At 35.4% G+C, this 17,787-nt stretch overlaps 2 protein-coding genes across 2 annotated transcripts; one reads left to right on the top strand and one right to left on the bottom strand.

Moving 5' to 3' along the window:
* The first annotated feature begins 1,554 nt into the window (after nt 1-1,554).
* On the top strand, nt 1,555-7,798 carry LOC147408659 (RNA-binding (RRM/RBD/RNP motifs) family protein). The gene is made up of 7 exons (XM_086420412.1): nt 1,555-1,691; nt 1,797-1,816; nt 6,065-6,199; nt 6,278-6,377; nt 6,451-6,600; nt 7,238-7,307; nt 7,409-7,798. Exons 1-7 carry the CDS (start codon nt 1,689-1,691, stop codon nt 7,633-7,635), a joined length of 705 nt encoding a protein of 234 aa, XP_086276538.1. The 5' UTR covers nt 1,555-1,688; the 3' UTR covers nt 7,636-7,798.
* A 3,610-nt stretch (nt 7,799-11,408) lies between these two features.
* Nucleotides 11,409-12,930, bottom strand: LOC147408658 (ornithine decarboxylase-like). The gene has a single exon (XM_086458891.1). It carries the CDS (start codon nt 12,856-12,858, stop codon nt 11,608-11,610), a length of 1,251 nt encoding a protein of 416 aa, XP_086315017.1. The 5' UTR covers nt 12,859-12,930; the 3' UTR covers nt 11,409-11,607.
* Between the last annotated feature and the right edge of the window lie 4,857 nt (nt 12,931-17,787).

Here is a 17,787-nt window from a genome sequence, read left to right as displayed (position 1 = left end):
ATTTTTCGAAATCTTTGGAGTATCCAACTTTTTAGCTTCTCATCTATACTATCTCTGCATAAATTGTTGGATTATCCAATGATTTCGAAAATTACCCTAAGAGTTTTATCTCATAAATTACTTAGTGCGTCTAGGTGAGGGGGATTGCTCGAGCCCCAAGGATTAATTTGGTGTTATAAGAGTCATGAATACTTCAATTAGAAAAATGTTATTTTAGGTGAGTTAGAATTTTGGGAAGCCAAAATGTTGGATTGTCAAGTGATTTCGGAAGTCATTGAATTCGCCAATGTTTTAAATGTTGTTGGTGATTTTTGTAAAATTATTATCTTTTAAATAGTAAATAACAAAAGCAACCTTTTTTTTTTTATACAATTTTTCATAAACATATTTTTGTAGGTGAATAATTACACATAAGTACATGGACCAACGATAAAACATTCGTCCACTATTGCATGCATGAGTAAACCATGTTGAGAAGTTCCACGTGTCAACTCAATCGAGTAGGAGAAACAAATCGACAGGTAAGAGAGATAGTAACTGAGGGAACTCGACTAAGATTAAGGTTTAGTTTAGTAGTAAATCACGTATTTTAAGATAATGAGTGGGATTTTTAACCCCCATGAGTTTGATTAAGATCCAAGATCCTCATAGGATTCTTTAAATATTGAGTTTAAGAAAGATGCATTAAAAATCAACTGAAAGTGTAAGAAACCTAGCTATACACGAAATAATAATTAATAAGATTATGAAATTTTCAAATGGAAGAAATTGCAAGATTATCAGAAAGATTTCATAATTTTTCGTGAATTTGGCAATTGCACTAAAGCAAAGGACTTTGGACATATTTTCAATTTCACTATTTAATTTTTGCAAACTTGAACCTCGGAGGGTCTTGATATGAGAAATCATTTTCAATTTTTGAACATTTTACAAAGATCAACGGGAGTATCTTCATCAAGATACAAGTCGGGAATGAAGTATTGTTCCCATACAATTTTAATCAACAATGTTGTTTTAAAAATAGGTTTGGTTAAGCTCGAAACTCAAGTCCAGATTGACCTAGCCTAGGGTTAATCCAAATAAGGTTTGTTAGGGTTTTACGGTCGGATTAGGATTCAACCTGATCTTTAGGGTTGACCCATCCATGGATAGAGTTTTGTGGGTTTTTCAAGTAGTAAATATTACAGAAACCCTTCCCTTTCAATAATAGTGAGAAAAAGGCGTTACTAGGCCCATCCATTGTCAAAAAGGACATCGAGATGCGTAAATAAGTCTTCGAGTTTGTGATAAAGGATTTTTGTTAGGCATCTCGAAGTCTTTTTTTATGGTAGATGAGGCTTATTAAAGCTTTGTATCCTCAATATAATGGTAAGGCTAGTTGTTGGACTCTAAAAATGAAATGTGTAACGTCGTCCCACAATAAGCACCTTAGATTTTCATCGATCTTTGTAAGTAGTATCTCGTGAACCGTTCCAACATACGGATGACGTTGCTACGTAATTTGGCAAGGGAGGATTCTAACGGTAGTACTGTACTCCTTTAATAAAGGCAATCGCCCCTTCAAAGGGGATCGCTGGCAGTACAAAGATCCCAATCGTCCAAGTGCAGAGCACTCTTTTCGCTCACTGTTGCAAAACCCTAGCCTCCGTTCGCGTCCTCTAGGGTTCTTATCTCTGTACCTCTGAAAAATGGCAAGCTCTCTCTTTTTTCTCCCTTTATTTGTTTGTTTAGCCTCAAATCTTTACTTTTGAACCTTACTTGATCTTTTATTTGTATTCGATTTTTCTTTTTTGCAGGCCGATTCCCCTCGTAAAAGGTAACCTAAATCAAACCTGCGTCTTCCCATTTTCTTTTGTTATTGTTTTTTTTTTTATAAATATATTTAGATTCACACTTCTGACCTTCACATCTAGTTGAAACTTATTAGGGTTTTGGTTCTGAACAATTTTTTTTTTTTGCATCTGTTTCAACGTCTTATTGATCTGCATGTATCGAGAATTATTAAAATTTATAGTCTGTGTGTCAGATGTTAGAAGTTTACCCAAACTTCGTTAAAGTCGTTATTTTGATATCAAACCCTTTTCCTGAAAGTCGTTATTATTATTATTTTTTTAAAGAATTTCAGTAATTGGGATGGAAGGTGATGTTTGGAAGAGTTCATAATCTACATTTTATCCCAAATATTGGGTTGGCAACATGAATTATAGGAGTTAATCATCATTATGTTTTAAGTTTGGGGATGGGAAAGATATGTTCTTTCCGGATGGTATACTTTTTTTGGGAAGATTTTCTTTCAAGTTCTTAAAGGATTCAAGCTGGTTCATTTGTTTGTTTTCCCTGCCTTAGGGTAGAGTATAATGTGGATCATGACAACAAAAAAAAAAAAAGTTTTTTATATGAATGGTGATTCAATCAGTAAGGCCATTAGTGGATGGGATTCATCTTGGATTGAGGTTGATCCAAAACCAATCCAACAAGAATTCAAAGGCTTATCCTTACAATGTATGATTAGTCGAATGAATCATACTCTTCCATTCAATTGTGTTCAAGTCATTTTCTATTAATTCAATTGCAATCATATCCTGTCCATGCCCCTTTTGTTCTAACCATCACTTTTTGAACCTTCAACTTCCATGTTCTTTCTCCCATTTTCGTTTGGAAAAATTCCTGTTTGGGCTGTTTTAGAGCTTGTTATAGTTTTGCATGGAATCCAAGGTGTGCTGTGTACTTGCAGAGGCCAAACCAAGATTTTCTTGTTGCAGGGGCAAACTATAATTAATCGGTATGGTTAAAAACCTTGAAGATGACTGGTTTTGAGGAAGAAAATCTAAGGTTTTTTGTTATTGAAAATGGCATTTAGACCCCATAGTCCATGAGAGAAGACCTAAGTCAAGGGGAAAATGTCACAAATCTAAAAACATAGGGTATCTCAAATATTCACCAAAACTCCCCACTTGACCATGGTCGTCTCTAATAAACTTACTACAAAATGACTTGAATAGCCTTGTCGTTAACTTGAAATTAAAAACCCTTTGATATCTCGTCTCAAAATAAGTCTTCTTTAACCCCTTGATTAAAATATTTTTGCCTTCTCTTTCAACCTTTAAGATTAATCTACTTTAATCTTCAAACCTAAAGAACAAGTTTGGATTTTTTCAGTAGATTATTATGAGAGTTTTTGATAATAAAAAATTCTAAGATTTTCTACAAGGGATTGGGGCGAGTTAAAGACAATGGATTGAAATGAGGTCTTATAAATTAAAATTATGAGTTTCTTCATCTATTGGTGATCTGGTGCCCGTATTCAGCAAGTTGCGGTTTGAGAATAAGTTACCAAAGGAAAAGTTCAAAAAATCCAAAAAAATTGATCATGATTGGGGTGATTTAATTGTTCCTATTGGTGGTGTTCTCTTATTATATCATCAAATCACATGTTAAACTACAATAATAAATCACCAAATCCCATATCAAATATCATTAATGCATTTGCAAAAAGTGTCCTAAGGTCTACAACACATTTAATGTTTCTAACTTTCTATTGTTCAAAAGATAAAAAAGACCGTAATCCTGGATCCAAGTTACGATTCATCAACCTATTAAAAGTCATCAAAGTCGATGTCATTCTCATTTGCATCCTCATTCATTAATGCTTCATCGGTAAAATTGCAAACATCATCTTTTTCAATGCCATATTCACTTCCTAGTGCATCATCTGGTATTGGATTTGGGAAGGCAGAACTTTTATCTAGGCCAATGTACCCCATATTACTTAAATAATACCGAAATGCTCTTGTAGGCAAAAAATTTCACAAAATCTACCTCGATATTCGTGAAATAAGATCGTAAATGATTTTATTGATTTTGATGAAAATATATGTAGTTTTATGATCTTCGGGCTCTACACATGATCACCTGAAAATGTTGCTTGACAGTGGTTTTGTTTGTGCTTGATCTTCTGTAGATTTTCTTCTCTTCGGACTTCGCGTTTTATCTTTTGAGAATTATTTATTGGCTTCTGATGGACTTTAGGCTTGATTTTTTATAAAGATTTCTATAGATTTTCTTTTCTCTGGGCTTTGCATTTTATCGTTTGAAAATGTTTTCTTAGCTTCTGATGTACAAGGCCTTTTTGAGCTTGATCTTCTGTAGAGGCGTACGTAGATTTTCTTCTTTCCTAGCTTTGCGTTTTATCGGTTGAAAATGATTTTTTAGCTTCTGAAGAAGGGTTTTTGAGTTTAATCTTCTATTGAGGCTTATGTAGATTTTTTTCTCTTCAAATTTCACGTTTTATCTGTTGAGAATGACTTCTTGACTTTTAAAGAAAGGTTTTTGAGTTTGATCTTCTCTTGAATCAGAATCCAAGTCTCTCTTGAAGAACTTTGCCTCGTCTCTGGAGGAAGGCTTGTGGTTCCATTATATCTTCTGAGAGAAAGTGATTCCAATCCCCCTCGAAATGAGGGTGGATTTGGTATTTATAGACTTAAAAGTAAATTTAACTTTTCAATTATGCCCCAACTTAAAAAGTTTTCATTGATTTGTTTAAGGGCTAAACTCGTCAAAATCCTATTTTAAGGATTTTATGGATTGTTGGTGGGCTCAAACTCATTTATTTGAGTGTAGGGCCCTTTATTGTGTATCACTTGGATTTTCTCTGGATCATGGGCTTTATCTTCGAAAGCCCAACCCTAGTTTTAAGAGACTTGTTTCTTGTCAATAGCCTAATTTGAATGTGGGGTCCTATTTATGGTTTTTAAGGACTTCGTTTTGATTTTCAAAATTCGTAAGGACCTTCATAAAATTTTGATGCCTACAACTCCTTTTTTCGTTTTATCCGATTTAATCGCAAAGTTTATGAAAGTTGAGATTTATTGAAAAGATTGCAATTACATCGTGGTTTAATCAATGAAGGAGAAAAGATGATTTGAATGCGATTTCATTAAGTCGTGAAATTTGGTGACAATAAAGTGTTTTTTTTTTTTTATGGACAACATATATGGATCATTTTCATGTGTAGAATTCAATTCCTTCCTGGGTTCTAGCAAGAATACTAATCATATCTTCATCCTCTTAAAGCTTACTGAAGATTTTGGAATCAACTCACGAGTTCATGTGCATGCATGCCCTTGTTTGTGTATTATCTTTTTTGCCCTCATGCAGATCGTATGCAAAGGTTTTTTGTTTCAATGTTTTGGAGAGTCTTGTGGAGATGATATTTACAGGATTCAATCTGGTGAAAGGGCTTGTATTTCAAATTAAAATAGTGTAGAAGAAAATGAACTAGTGAGTTGTAAGGAAAATAAGATTCAGTCTTTGAAACATGAAATTCAAAGCCACTGTATGTTCTGCTTCTGAGGGATTAAAAAAAAAATATCAGTAGTGTAGAAAGATTAATCCAGAGAATAGAAAGGTTGAAGGTGGTCCAAGACAATTGGTCAATGCCTGGGGATTTGTATTATTTAGAGAAGATGACTGGTTCTTTTGTGAGTAGAGGTTTCTTTGGAGAAATCTTAGCAGTAAATTCCGCATCATTTCTTGTGCAACTGGAACTAAAGATTTCAGTTAAGTATAAACTTGCTCACATTTCAGTTAGTGTGTGCGTGTGGATGTTAGTGGTGGATATTCAACATGATCTGTTGGGCTTGTAGGAATATTTGGTTCAAGGTTTAGGTATTCAGTAATGTTATGCATCGTGGAATGCTTACTCATTTGTCTGCGGATTATGAGTGACTGGGTATTACCAATATCTTATTCATTCATTGTCATTTCTAGCAATATCTTATATCAGATTAAAAGCATCATAAAGTACTTTTTATAATGATTAAAAAGTTGTGAAGATTATATATGTAATTTAGATGTTGTGATGGAATTGTGAACGAGTAGCTTGGACTTGGTGTTTTTTCCTACCCAAGTAAACACGTTGATTTCTATGTACAGAGAAAGATGCAAATTTTTACCCCTTGAATTTAAAATACGAAATATCTGTTTGACATTCTTGGTTTGTCCCTTTTCACTTTCATATTTTTTTGCGTAGATCCTTAACCTTATATTGTACTGAATGGACTAGGTATTCACGATCTCCTTCCCCTAGAGTACGTTCCCCTAGAGCACGTTCGAGGTCTAGATCCAGGACCAGATCGAGATCTAGGTCCAGAGCCAGGGAGTGGTCCCGATCTCGATCTAGATCCCGAAGTCGTGGCAGGTTTGTTTCATCTCTGAAGTTGCTATGTCTAAATTAATCTAAATAAACATACTCTCTGATCTCTGGGATGTTATGCAGGGAGGATGCTACAAATCCTGGGAATACACTTTACGTGACTGGCCTATCCACTAGAGTCACAGAAAGGGACCTTGAGAACCATTTATCAAAGGAGGGAAAGGTTAGCGTGTGGCCCATAGTTGGTGGTTTGTAGTTGCTATGTTAATGTTAATGGTTTTCCCCTCTTTGGTTAGGTTGTATCATGCCGTCTGGTTGTGGAGCCTCGGTCACGCATCTCCCGGGGTTTTGCTTTTGTGACCATGGACACGGTTGACGGTGCTGAACGTTGTGTCAAATATCTCAACCAGTCAGTTCTAGAAGGCCGGTACATTACCGTGGAGAAGGTAATTCTTGTCCCAGAGTTGATGAGGCAAAGGGCTTTTGATTGGTTATTCTTTTATTTTGACTTGGAGGTTTTTGGTTATATTCAGAAGGCATTGCATCAGTTATGTTGGCAGCAATCAAAGATGATGAGTTCATCCATTTCAACTTAAGTCACACAGCTTGATCAATGGCCAGCTTAACAGCTTTTCTCATGATCAACTAAACTTATCAATATTGCCCAACTAAACAACCTCAGGATTCACATTCAACTCTCAACTAATCAACGGACATTACCAACAACTCTGTCTAGTCGGGGATTTATGGTACCTCACACCTGGCATTCATTTGATGGTGCTACTAGTCATATGTGCTTGCAAATGTTTTTGAGATTTATATTTGTTTAAAAAAAAAAAAAAAATACTTTTATCATTTTCCTCCTGGTGGGTTTTGTTCCTTGGGTCTCTCTTGACATTATTTTCCCCTTTTCATTCTCATTCTTGTCTTAATTTCTGACCATGTAATATTGCTGCCCTGTGTTGCAACTCTTTGTTCTCAATTAATTATTGGCCATGATGACACCCTGCAACTTTTTGCCTGAACTGAACTTCATTTAGGAAAAAACATAGAGAGAATTGAGATGCTTTTGTTACCTTTCAGTCAAGGAGGAAACGCCCAAGAACACCTACACCTGGACACTATCTTGGATTGAAAAGCACCAGGGAATCCGGTTAGTATATCTAAATAAAAAATTTATTCCCTTCATCTTTAGTTCTTGTTTTATTATCATAACCATTTTTGATCATCTTATTATTATAATTATTGTGGCAGGCTATCGTGGTGATCGTGGTAGGTACCGTGGTGGTAATGGCCGTGATGACTATGGGTATCGGAGGTCTCCAAGGCGCTCACCCCGTCGAGGGAGCCGGGATTATTCTCCTAGACGCTCCCCTTATGGTGATAGATCAAGAAGAGATCGGTCTAGGTCTCGTTCTTATTCTCCTTATGATAGCCCGGGTAGGGGCTATGGTCGTCGTTCTAATGCTTATGCAAGATAAGGTTGTTCCATGAGTGTTCAAGTTTCTAGTTTCTAGTCTTGGATTTGAACTGCAAAATTATAGGGACCCATTTTGGTAAGATTGTCTGTGTTTATTCTGTTTGAATTTGATGCTACTGCTTTAGAACTGAAATATAATTCCAACAATTAAACATTCTACTGTCTATGATGCTGTTGTTTTCATCTTCAATATTTTTGGTCTTGGATTTATTTGCTTATCTCATGCATTATATTAGAACTAGCAGCCCAAATGCACGCAGGACTGGCCTACCATCTGATGCTACTGGATGGATGTATGTCTTCTTTTAGATACATGTGTGATTTATTCGAAGGAAATTGGTATCACTAGTGAAAGAAACAAAGAAAAAAGGCGAGACACGGTCATAGGATGTGATGTGACCCCTTTTTAAGTATTCCATGAATTCCCAGGTCACTCTTGGAAGAGCTGAAATCAACTTATAACATGATAGTAAATCTTCCATCGTATGATAAAGGGTAGTTGTAAGATAATCTTCACTAGAGAAATTGTCGATATCTATTAGAAATATTATTCGCCTTAGGTGTAGAAGATAATGATTTGTCTAGTTGTTGGGACAAAGTTTTGATGATGTTGTTGATCATGATCTTTGAGACCTTGGTTTGTTTGTATTAAACTGTTGTTATCGGAACTTGCTCAAAAGCTTATTTTCTTTTTGATTATGATTTGCTCGGATCGACATCAGTGCCTTTAAAATCTGATTTACTGTTTATTCCCATAATAATAACCGTTAGTATACATTTGTCTGGAAAGTCGCTTAAAGCTTTTAAGCCATTTCTTATGAAATTGTCGGTGGGAACAAACATGACTCATTCCTGGAATCTTATATCTGTGATTGAGTAAATGTAGTGGCAGGCAGAAACGCATTTTGACATATATACCTTCTATAATTGTTAACTTTGCCCTTTATAAAAAGCTAATTTGGAATATTTTGGGATTCCTGGTCGCTGTACTAGGTTTATTCTCTGCACATACAAGTAGCATGCAACTACTGTCCAAGTATCTGCGAGCCCTTGGATTACAACAGGCAGTTATAATGATTCTATCTTATCAAAAGCCTTTTAGAGAATAAAGATGGGCTACTTATTAACAAAAGTATATCCATCGTGGTCCATTATCATGCCCTTTGTGACCAAAATCAAATCATTAGGAATAACCGAACGTACTGGGTGGCCCATCAAACCGGTCTAGGTCAATGTGTTGGCTAACTAATTTAACTAAAGAAAGTGTAGGTGAAGTTGTGTTAACTCTAGAACACAATTATTGACCTCATACATGGTGTGTTTGTGTCATGCGAAACCTTGTATTCTCCAAATCTATGTCCGTACTGCATTACAAGGCTGGTGACATCATCATATGCTAAAGTTTACCCAACAATTGAGCCATCTCATTCAAAACCCCTTTATAACACTTTGGTAATTTAGATGTACCCCCAATGGTTTTAAAACTCGTTTTGAGGTCTCATCTCGGACAAGTTTTCCGATACGTTTGAGTTGTCTTTCACATCTCATTTAAAATTGAGAAAAATGAATGTTGGTTTCAAATTTTGTTCAATACATTGACTTGCCCGTCTGTCTTGTTGTTGGGCAATACGTCTTGGTCTTGGGCAAGTTTTAAAATCATGATACCACTTCTTTTTTCAATCTTTTAGAGTATTAGTTTCTGGAGCATTGTAATAAAGTGTATTATGTAGTAATAAGATTTGCCTATCTAAAAGATTGAGATTAGATTAAATTTGTTATCTTATGGATAAAACTTATCTTATGAATATATTTTAGCAGGATTTGTTTTCTATGTAAATCTTCTTAGGATTCATGTAAACATCATTAAAGAATATATATTTAATTTTAAATTTTCACATGGTATTAGAACTTAATAATTTGAAAATGTAGGATTAGATTTATATCTTGATGATGATTACAATTATCCTAATAGGATTTATACGAAAAACAAATCCTACTTTAGGTATACTCTATCCATGACATATATAGATAAATTCTATCCATATCTAATCCGATCCCAATCTTTTAGATATAGCACACTACACCTTATTACAATGCTCCCTAACTTAATGTGCTTTTTGAGATACTAATAAAATGACTTACATACCCTTCCCTTTGGCCTGTAATAAAAAAAATCCCTTGACCCCATGTCCACCTAAAAATGACATTTTCTTCAAGTGATTTTTTTACTCACAACCTTCTAGATTTCATGAAAATATATATATGAAAAAAAATTATTTTTGGATCTTGATCCAAGGTGTTGAAAATGGACTACTACTACCGAACACCCAAATTTAAAAATAAAATTCAATAATGAAAATTAACTATTTTTTTAAAATTATTTTAAAAGTTCCTATAATTTCGTCCTCTTCAACTCCATAACATCATATCTTGTTTTTAAATGTCACAAGGTGATTAGATAAAAAAATTTCCTCTTTTTTTTCACCATGGGCAGGAGAGAGAACTTTCTCTCTTATTACTGATGCATTCATGGAATGTCAAACTGATCTTAAGCTATGAGCAAAAAATGACCCATTTTCTTCAAGCACTTCAGTTTATAGGTTAAATCTTTCTTCTACTTTTAAATACTATTTCAACTTTATCTTAAATAGATGGTATTCAATCTGTTATAAAAAGCATTCGCCTGGACGATTTCAAAATTTTATCTTTTTCTTGAGGTTGAAGGAGATGGAATCTTGAAGCCGGAAGATGAGGTTCAAACTATGTTACCTTGGAGGTTGAGGCCATAGTCTTTTTTGAAAAAAATAAAATAAAATAAATCATGGTTTTCGGTTGAGGTTCAAGGGCAAGGGCTTTTAGGTGATTTCGATAATGACTTGTGATTGCCTTGACTTGCAAAATTTTCAGTCAGTCTGTACTCAGCTAACGTGGCAAAGGCACAAAATCATGAAAATTTTCTTCGGGATACAAAAAGAAAAGATTAACAGTTCTGTCCTTGACACATCAGCCGAGTACAAATCGAGTGAAAATTTCTAATTTGAAAATTCTGTTTAGTGGTTTTAAGCGGTTAAGATTTAGGACACGTCAACACAATAATAAATCCACGGCATGTAGATTCAAGAGTTCAGTGGCAGTTGATTTTCAAAACTTTTATGGTGATTTTGAAAAGGTTTTTTTCTTTAAAATATGATATGTTCTCACAAAATAAGAGGGATTTGGATGTTATTGATTTTTAAAAGTGATCAATCAAAATTATAAAGAAATCACTACAGAAGAATTACAACAAAGGATCTGCTCCCTAAGTAAAGACTGTGGTCGAAGGGTATGCCATCTGTTTGAACTAGTGGAAATATATGTACCTATATTAAAGATAAGAAAGTAATGAACTGGTCAGTTGATCATAACCGTCCATTTTATAGGTGTAGAAGGTGGGCCTCACATTTGAATATAATAATGGGCCATTACTCTCTTCTTGATTAACATTTCCAGATGGTCCTGTTTTGCTATCTTTATACTTCCATATATTTAGAAAGAAAAGCCAACCCCCCCATTGATGGATACAACATTTGGGACTCATCCTTGGTAGTTTTTTTACTTTGCACGTTTAAGACTCTCTCCATCAGATAAACACTTGAGATGACATTTAATTTCTTGAAAACCTTTACAAATCTCTAGAACACAAGTCTATGATCCTCAAACGTTGTTTGTGGTTGGAAAAGTCCTTAAAGTGTATACTGTGGTACCTTATAAAATTTAAAAGTAATTAAAGAGTCATGCAAAAATTACTAAAACTATATTTTTATATATTATAATAATTCAAAAAAGTAAAAATATTATTCCATTCTAATTGTAGTCCACCAAGAAGGAACTTCTCCCTTACAAGAGACAAACAGACATAAAAAAAAAAAAGCTACCTGGGCCAACTGCCAATCCCCCCAATCAAATGAAAAGTTTCATTCTCAGCTCACCCGTGTTAGCTGGGAGTAGAGGTAGAGCAGGCAAGGTGTGTAGATATGGCTGACGTGTTGAACCCATTGAAGTTGGATCCAGCAGCAGCAGTGTAAGCTCCCATGTTTGGAAACACGAGCCAGTCGTTCACCTGTAGTTCCGGTAGTTGGTAACCAGTCAAGACCGTATCCAGTGCATCACATGTGGGTCCGAACACCGTTGACGTGTACATCCTCACTCCTCGACACGTGGGGTTACCTCGGTTTGATGAACATGCCAAGGGTGTTGCACGTAAAGTCGCATGGTCAAAAAGTATACAATTCATTGACCCATAGACACCGTCATTAATCCAGTACTCCCGCAGATCTCCACGTACACGCCTCCCTATGATGTTGGTCGCTAGTGTGAACGACGTCTCAGCGAAGAACCGACCCGGTTCAGCCATAACAACTAAACCCGGGTTATTTGGAAAATAGGTTTGCAGAGCGGTTTTAATGGTGCTTGCAGCATCATCAAATATTGTGCTCACAGTAAATCCACCACCAATGTTGACTATATGCATGCGAGGCATACCAAGTCGTGTGGCTGTGTCGAATACAGTCTTGGCTGCTGCTATGGCACCACGGTAGGACCTCGAGTGCGTGGCCCCACTGCCCACGTGGAATGAGACGCCGGACACAGTCAATCCAGCTGCATGAGCAGCTTGGAGAAGCGGCGTAACTTCTTCAGGTAACGCACCATATTTAGGTCCAAGTGGACATCTCGCATCACCATCATCAGGGGCCTTAAGACGAAGTAAGAGAGCACATTTGGGGTGCCACCTTCGAATCTTCTCGACTTCATCTCGAGAATCATAGGTAGTGAGATTGACACCTGTGCTGCAAGCGTACTTGATGTGGGCCTCAGCTTTACATGGATTAGCGTACACAATTCTATCCGGCGATACACCAAGTGCCAATACGGCTTCGATTTCGGCTCGACTAGCACAATCGAAGCCAGCCCCAATAGCCGCGAGTGCACTGAGGAACATGGGCTCAGGATTGCACTTAACAGCATAAAAGGGCCTAACATTAGGTAGGCTTTTGTTCCATTTGTCCATAAGAGTTGCTACAATTCCCAAATCAAGAACATAGAATGGTTCTTTTACTTCTGGTTTCTTAGAGATTATAGACACAATGAAATCTGTTAAGCCATCTTTTGGTAGGTTAGTGACCCTTTTACCCTTCACCCCTGGAGCACCCAAGATAGCTTGAAGGTTCTTTGGACTCGAAACCATGGCTAAAGAAAAAGAGAAACTAAAAATAGAAACAAAAGAGGTTTCAGGTTTGGAAGTTGTTTTGTTTAATTGAAGAGTAGTATATATAGGAGAGATTCTAAGAAAGGGGGTGGGGGGTGACTTTGCTCGGCCATTTGATGGTGAAAAGTTAGAAAGAGGTCTATAATTGAGTTGCCTTTTTGTGGTCTTGGAGAATCAGCACAAAGTTTTGTAGTAGGGTAGGTGATATCATAGAATCCAACCTCAATTTGTTCACCTTAATTTAGAAAAATCTGGTCTAAAAAGATGGGTTTCATCTGTTCAACAATTTAGATTCCAGGAAATATGGTCCGTTCGATTAATCATATAGTCTGGGTTTGATTAATATTTAGATGGGCCCAGTTGTGTAGGAAATTCAACTGTTCTTCTCGAAGCGCGTATATAACGCGGAACTGGCAAATGAGAGAGAGAGAGGGAAAGGTGTCAAAATCTTGATTCTACATTTTTCATCTTTTTTTTTTTAAGGGAAGAATAGGATACTCTTACTATAGATATTGTAATTACAACGCCATAGACATAGTGGAATTCAGACCACTGAATAATGGGCCCACCTATTATTTCAAAGAAACCCAAAATCAGATACAATCATATTGAATCAGACTCTGTCCACATTAGTGATCTTATAAATCCCATGTGTTATTTTACATACCCAATATAAAAAAATATTATAATTTAAATAATAAGAAAAAGTAAAAGCAAAAGAACAAGAAGAAGAAAGTAGCTCATCATTCAGATATTTTTTTAGCTGATTATTGAGATATTTTTTTCTGCGTCAATTTTATTTATTTTGGTGGTGGTGGTGGTGGTGGTGTTGGGAGGAGATTTATCTCTCCTTCCTTTAAGGTAAGGTTGCTTGTGGACAAGGCAAATAATGTGACCTCTTTCTCCTCTCTTTATTCTCTTGGGATAAGCCATATCCCACCCTTTATTTCACTTTGCCCATTTACTTTATTTCTTTATTTCCTTAAACTAACATTGGATAGAATTAGTACTTAATATTAGCCATACTAATTGTCTATGACTTTTGATGAAGAATTAGGCTTTATTAATTGGCTCCCAACCAAGAGTCGAGGGTTGGTAACAACAAGACTAAGGACCTGATTTGGGAATCTAAAAATAAGTCAAGGTATGAGCTTTCTAAAAAAATTATTTGGAATTTCTAAACACTTTACATGATATTAGAACTAGATCAATTTAGAACAAAAAAAAATTACAAGGTTGGGTGATTGGGGAATTTCACAACTCGTGATATGCAAAGCATGGAGATAGAGACATCCAAGTTGCTAAGTTAATCACCAAAAGGTGGGGGATTGGATCAATGGTTGGAGTCCGGATTGTAAATGTGCACTCTCCCACAAGGTTGGATGCACATCAATTACCCGATCTCGTAAATGGCAATCGTTGGATTGGATTGGATTAATCCTTTGGAATTATGTGATTTCAACTTAGTGGATAAAAACCTAACCATCACCCATAATGCATACCTTAGACAAGGTTGGATGCACATCAATAACTCTCAAAAAATGATAATTTTGCAATTCTGTGATTTCAACTTAGCTAAGCAATTGTGCCAGATCATACTAATCTTTTTGAACTTATTTGATTTCAGTTTAACTGAGATTGAATGTACAACTGAGAAAACATAACCTAACCATAACCATCAAGGTTAGAGCTTAGAGGCAGATCAATAACTCTCAATCATGGAAAATATGTTGGATCGTACATTCCTAATAATCCTTAAGTCCTGGGCATCCCGTTTCAAAATTTATAGGAACCCTCCTTGTTATAATACACGTGGCATTTTGAATTTATTTTATACCCCTATATTTCCATAAAAATTTGAAACACCCCCTAAAAAAAGACACCACTTGTAATCCAATGAAGTGGTTCCTTCAAAATTTTGAAGTGGGCTGGCCCTAACTTCAAAGTTTTTACCCTGATCCCTTCTGGTTATGATTTCAATTTAACTGAGAAAACCAAACATCACATCAGGGGATTGAATGCACTCCCTCAGACAAGGTGTGATACACATGAATACCTCTCACTGGGCCTAATACTTTTGAATTGTCTGATTTTAACTCAACTAAGGAAACCTAACCATAACCATTGCCTATCATGATATTGAATGCACACTCTCACAAGGTTAGATTCAAATCAATAACTCACGAACATGACAATTTTACCAAATCATACTAATCCTTCGGAATTATGTGATTTTAATTTAATCGAGAAATGTTAGAAATTTTATTGTCAAAGTTCGTTTTCTTAAGGAGTTGAATTAATTGCTTAAAAGTAATTGAGGTCAAGAATAAAAAATGTAATTAACAATCGGTTAAAATTTTCATTTCATAGATTAAGTGATTTCTTAAACCAAGTTGGAGTGATTTCTTTCAATTAAGACTCTTCCTAATTCATAGATGGGTAGAATTAAAAGTCTAATTCATTATTTAAAGTGGAGGCCATCCTCTCCCTCACAGAATAACATAATTGTGAGGAGGGTAAATGGTAGAGCTTTACTAGGTGTTTTCTTTCTAATCTAGAAAATGTTGAAGTAACATTGAAATTGACATCGTTTTAGGCATTGCTGACGTGAATGTGTCTATATAACCATTCATGCTTTTCATCAAGATATGAATTAGGAGCATCTATGGTTTTCTGCACACCAATGTCCCAAATGATGTCAGTTTCAATGTTTCTCCAACATGACTCTTCTAATCATTTTGGTTTCAAGATCAAAGATCGAGCAAAAGCTTTGGAATCATCAATTGAGGAACCAAGAAGACACAAATGGATCTTATTATTATTATTTCTTATTTCTATTCTATCTTAGATCTGTTACTTAATCGGAAAACCTAGCCACCACATCATAAGATCGAATGAATTCCCTCCAAAAAGGTTTGATGCACATCAATAACTCTCAAATATAACAATTTGAATTGGGCTAATCCTTTTGAATGCATGCGGTAAATCGTATGCAGCTGATGTGGTATAAGGGCACATAACCTTAGATCATTTTTCTTGTATATCCTGAAGATAAAGATCTATGATTATGTGCCTTTGCCATGTTAGACCATGTATGATTTACCGCATGAATTTATCACGATTCATAACAATAACCCATCACGGGATTCAATGCGGACCCTCCCACAATGAATGCTAGATGCACTTAATAAAGCTCAAACATTGAAATTGCCCTAGATCATACTAATTCTTCGTAAGGGTCCTATTAACGTGCACCTTAAGATCATATGTTAAAGTGCAATAAATAGGCTTTGAAAATTGAATTTTGTACTATAAATACCTTAAAAAAAATCTGTTTTTACCAAACTATCCTTAGATGCTTATTCCCAAAGTGTATTTATTGCACCTTGCACGTTAACAAAACCCTCTTTAAAATTATACACTAATGTTTGAGTCACAATGTGAAAAAACTTCCAATTTGACGGCTTTGGGCCATCAAATTTCATAAAATTCGATGGACCAAGAGGTCAAATTGACATCAAAATTTTCATTGTCAGTTTTTTTTTTTTCAACGAATCGAAATTGTCAAATTAATGAAGGACAGGAGAAATTCAATAGCTCTAAGTCATCAAATCTGGGAGCATCAAGAATTTTAACAGTTTTAGACCGTCAAAATTCAATTTCTAAAATTCATAGGTTTTGGCTCATCAAATTTTTTTTTTTTTTGAATTTTTCAATTTTTACGTAGTGAGTGACATTTTTTAAGATGACAAAAAATGACATTTTGACGTGGTGGCGTGCATATAACCATAGATGCTTTTTTACTTGTATCTCTAGCAAAAAAACATCCATAGTTATATGCACACCACCAAGTCAAAATGTCATTTTTGTCACCTAAAGTTACCACCCAAACACAAATCAGAATTATATGATTTCAACTTAATGGAGGAAACCTAACCATCACATCATGAGAATGAATGTACACCCTCCCGAAGGTTTCATGAGTACAATAAATCTTGAAGCGTATTGTTAACGTGTGCCTCAGTGGGTTACCAGGGAAAAGAGAGAGAGAGAGAGAGAGAAAAACGTGTGTCCTTATAATACATTAAATATAATTTGGAAATTGGACTCTTGTGCCGAAAAGCCCTTAAAAAATTATTTAAAAAAAACACCCTCAAATTCTAATTTCCATAGTGTATTTATTGTACTTTCACAAAACCCAATCTTGAACGTGATAATTGTGCCAAATCTACTAATCCTCTCGAATTATGTTTTGAATTGTGATAATCCGACTATCCCACGTAGCACACTCAATGGACTCTCTTGCCATGACAAATTGGAGAACCATAGATTTGTATGCCTCGAGATACAAAATTACACTTAGCATACAAATATGTATCCCGAGAGAATTGTGTATCTTGAAGCGCACATATCTGTGATTCTTGGATTTGTCACATCCGGAGACTCGATTGAGTGTGCCACATGGGGTAATCAGATTATCACAACTCTTCTGTTTTTTCAACTTAACCGAGGAAACATAACCGCCATGGAATTAGACAAACACTGTCCAAGAAGGTTGGATACACATCAATAAGTTTTTTTACACAAATGACCTAAAATGGACATCCTTGAGGGTCAGTGGGAGGTCCTATGGCGTTGCATGATATTCATAATGGGTCTCCACTCTCTAAACACCAAAATTTATTGTCTTTCTTGGGCTATCATATCTGCTGGGATTAGCCCATTCTCACACTTTTTTTTTTCCCTTACTTGAGTCAAAATTCAACTTTCAAATAAATTGAATTATATTTTTAGAGATGGTAGCAACAACAAAGTCCATTACACGACTCAACAATATTATATAAAACCTTCTTATTATTAAGCTTCCATTCTTTTTTCTTTCTATTTGAATAAAATTTTAGTCAATAT

Source organism: Akebia trifoliata, chromosome 2 (assembly GCF_017979445.1).
Source record: "Akebia trifoliata isolate Shusen 1 chromosome 2, ASM1797944v1, whole genome shotgun sequence".
NCBI lineage: Eukaryota > Viridiplantae > Streptophyta > Magnoliopsida > Ranunculales > Lardizabalaceae > Akebia > Akebia trifoliata.
Note: the sequence above shows the minus strand (reverse complement) of the source record. Positions and strands in the feature narration are given on the sequence as shown.

Bases quoted from the DNA above. Each gene is read 5' to 3' on its own strand.
- LOC147408659 (XM_086420412.1), top strand. The intron at 6,378-6,450 runs GTTAGCGTGTGG...CTCTTTGGTTAG, and splicing joins ATTTATCAAAGGAGGGAAAG to GTTGTATCATGCCGTCTGGT. The intron at 6,601-7,237 runs GTAATTCTTGTC...GTTACCTTTCAG, and splicing joins GGTACATTACCGTGGAGAAG to TCAAGGAGGAAACGCCCAAG.
- LOC147408658 (XM_086458891.1), bottom strand. From the start codon at position 12,858: ATGGTTTCGAGTCCAAAGAACCTTCAAGCTATCTTGGGTGCTCCAGGG.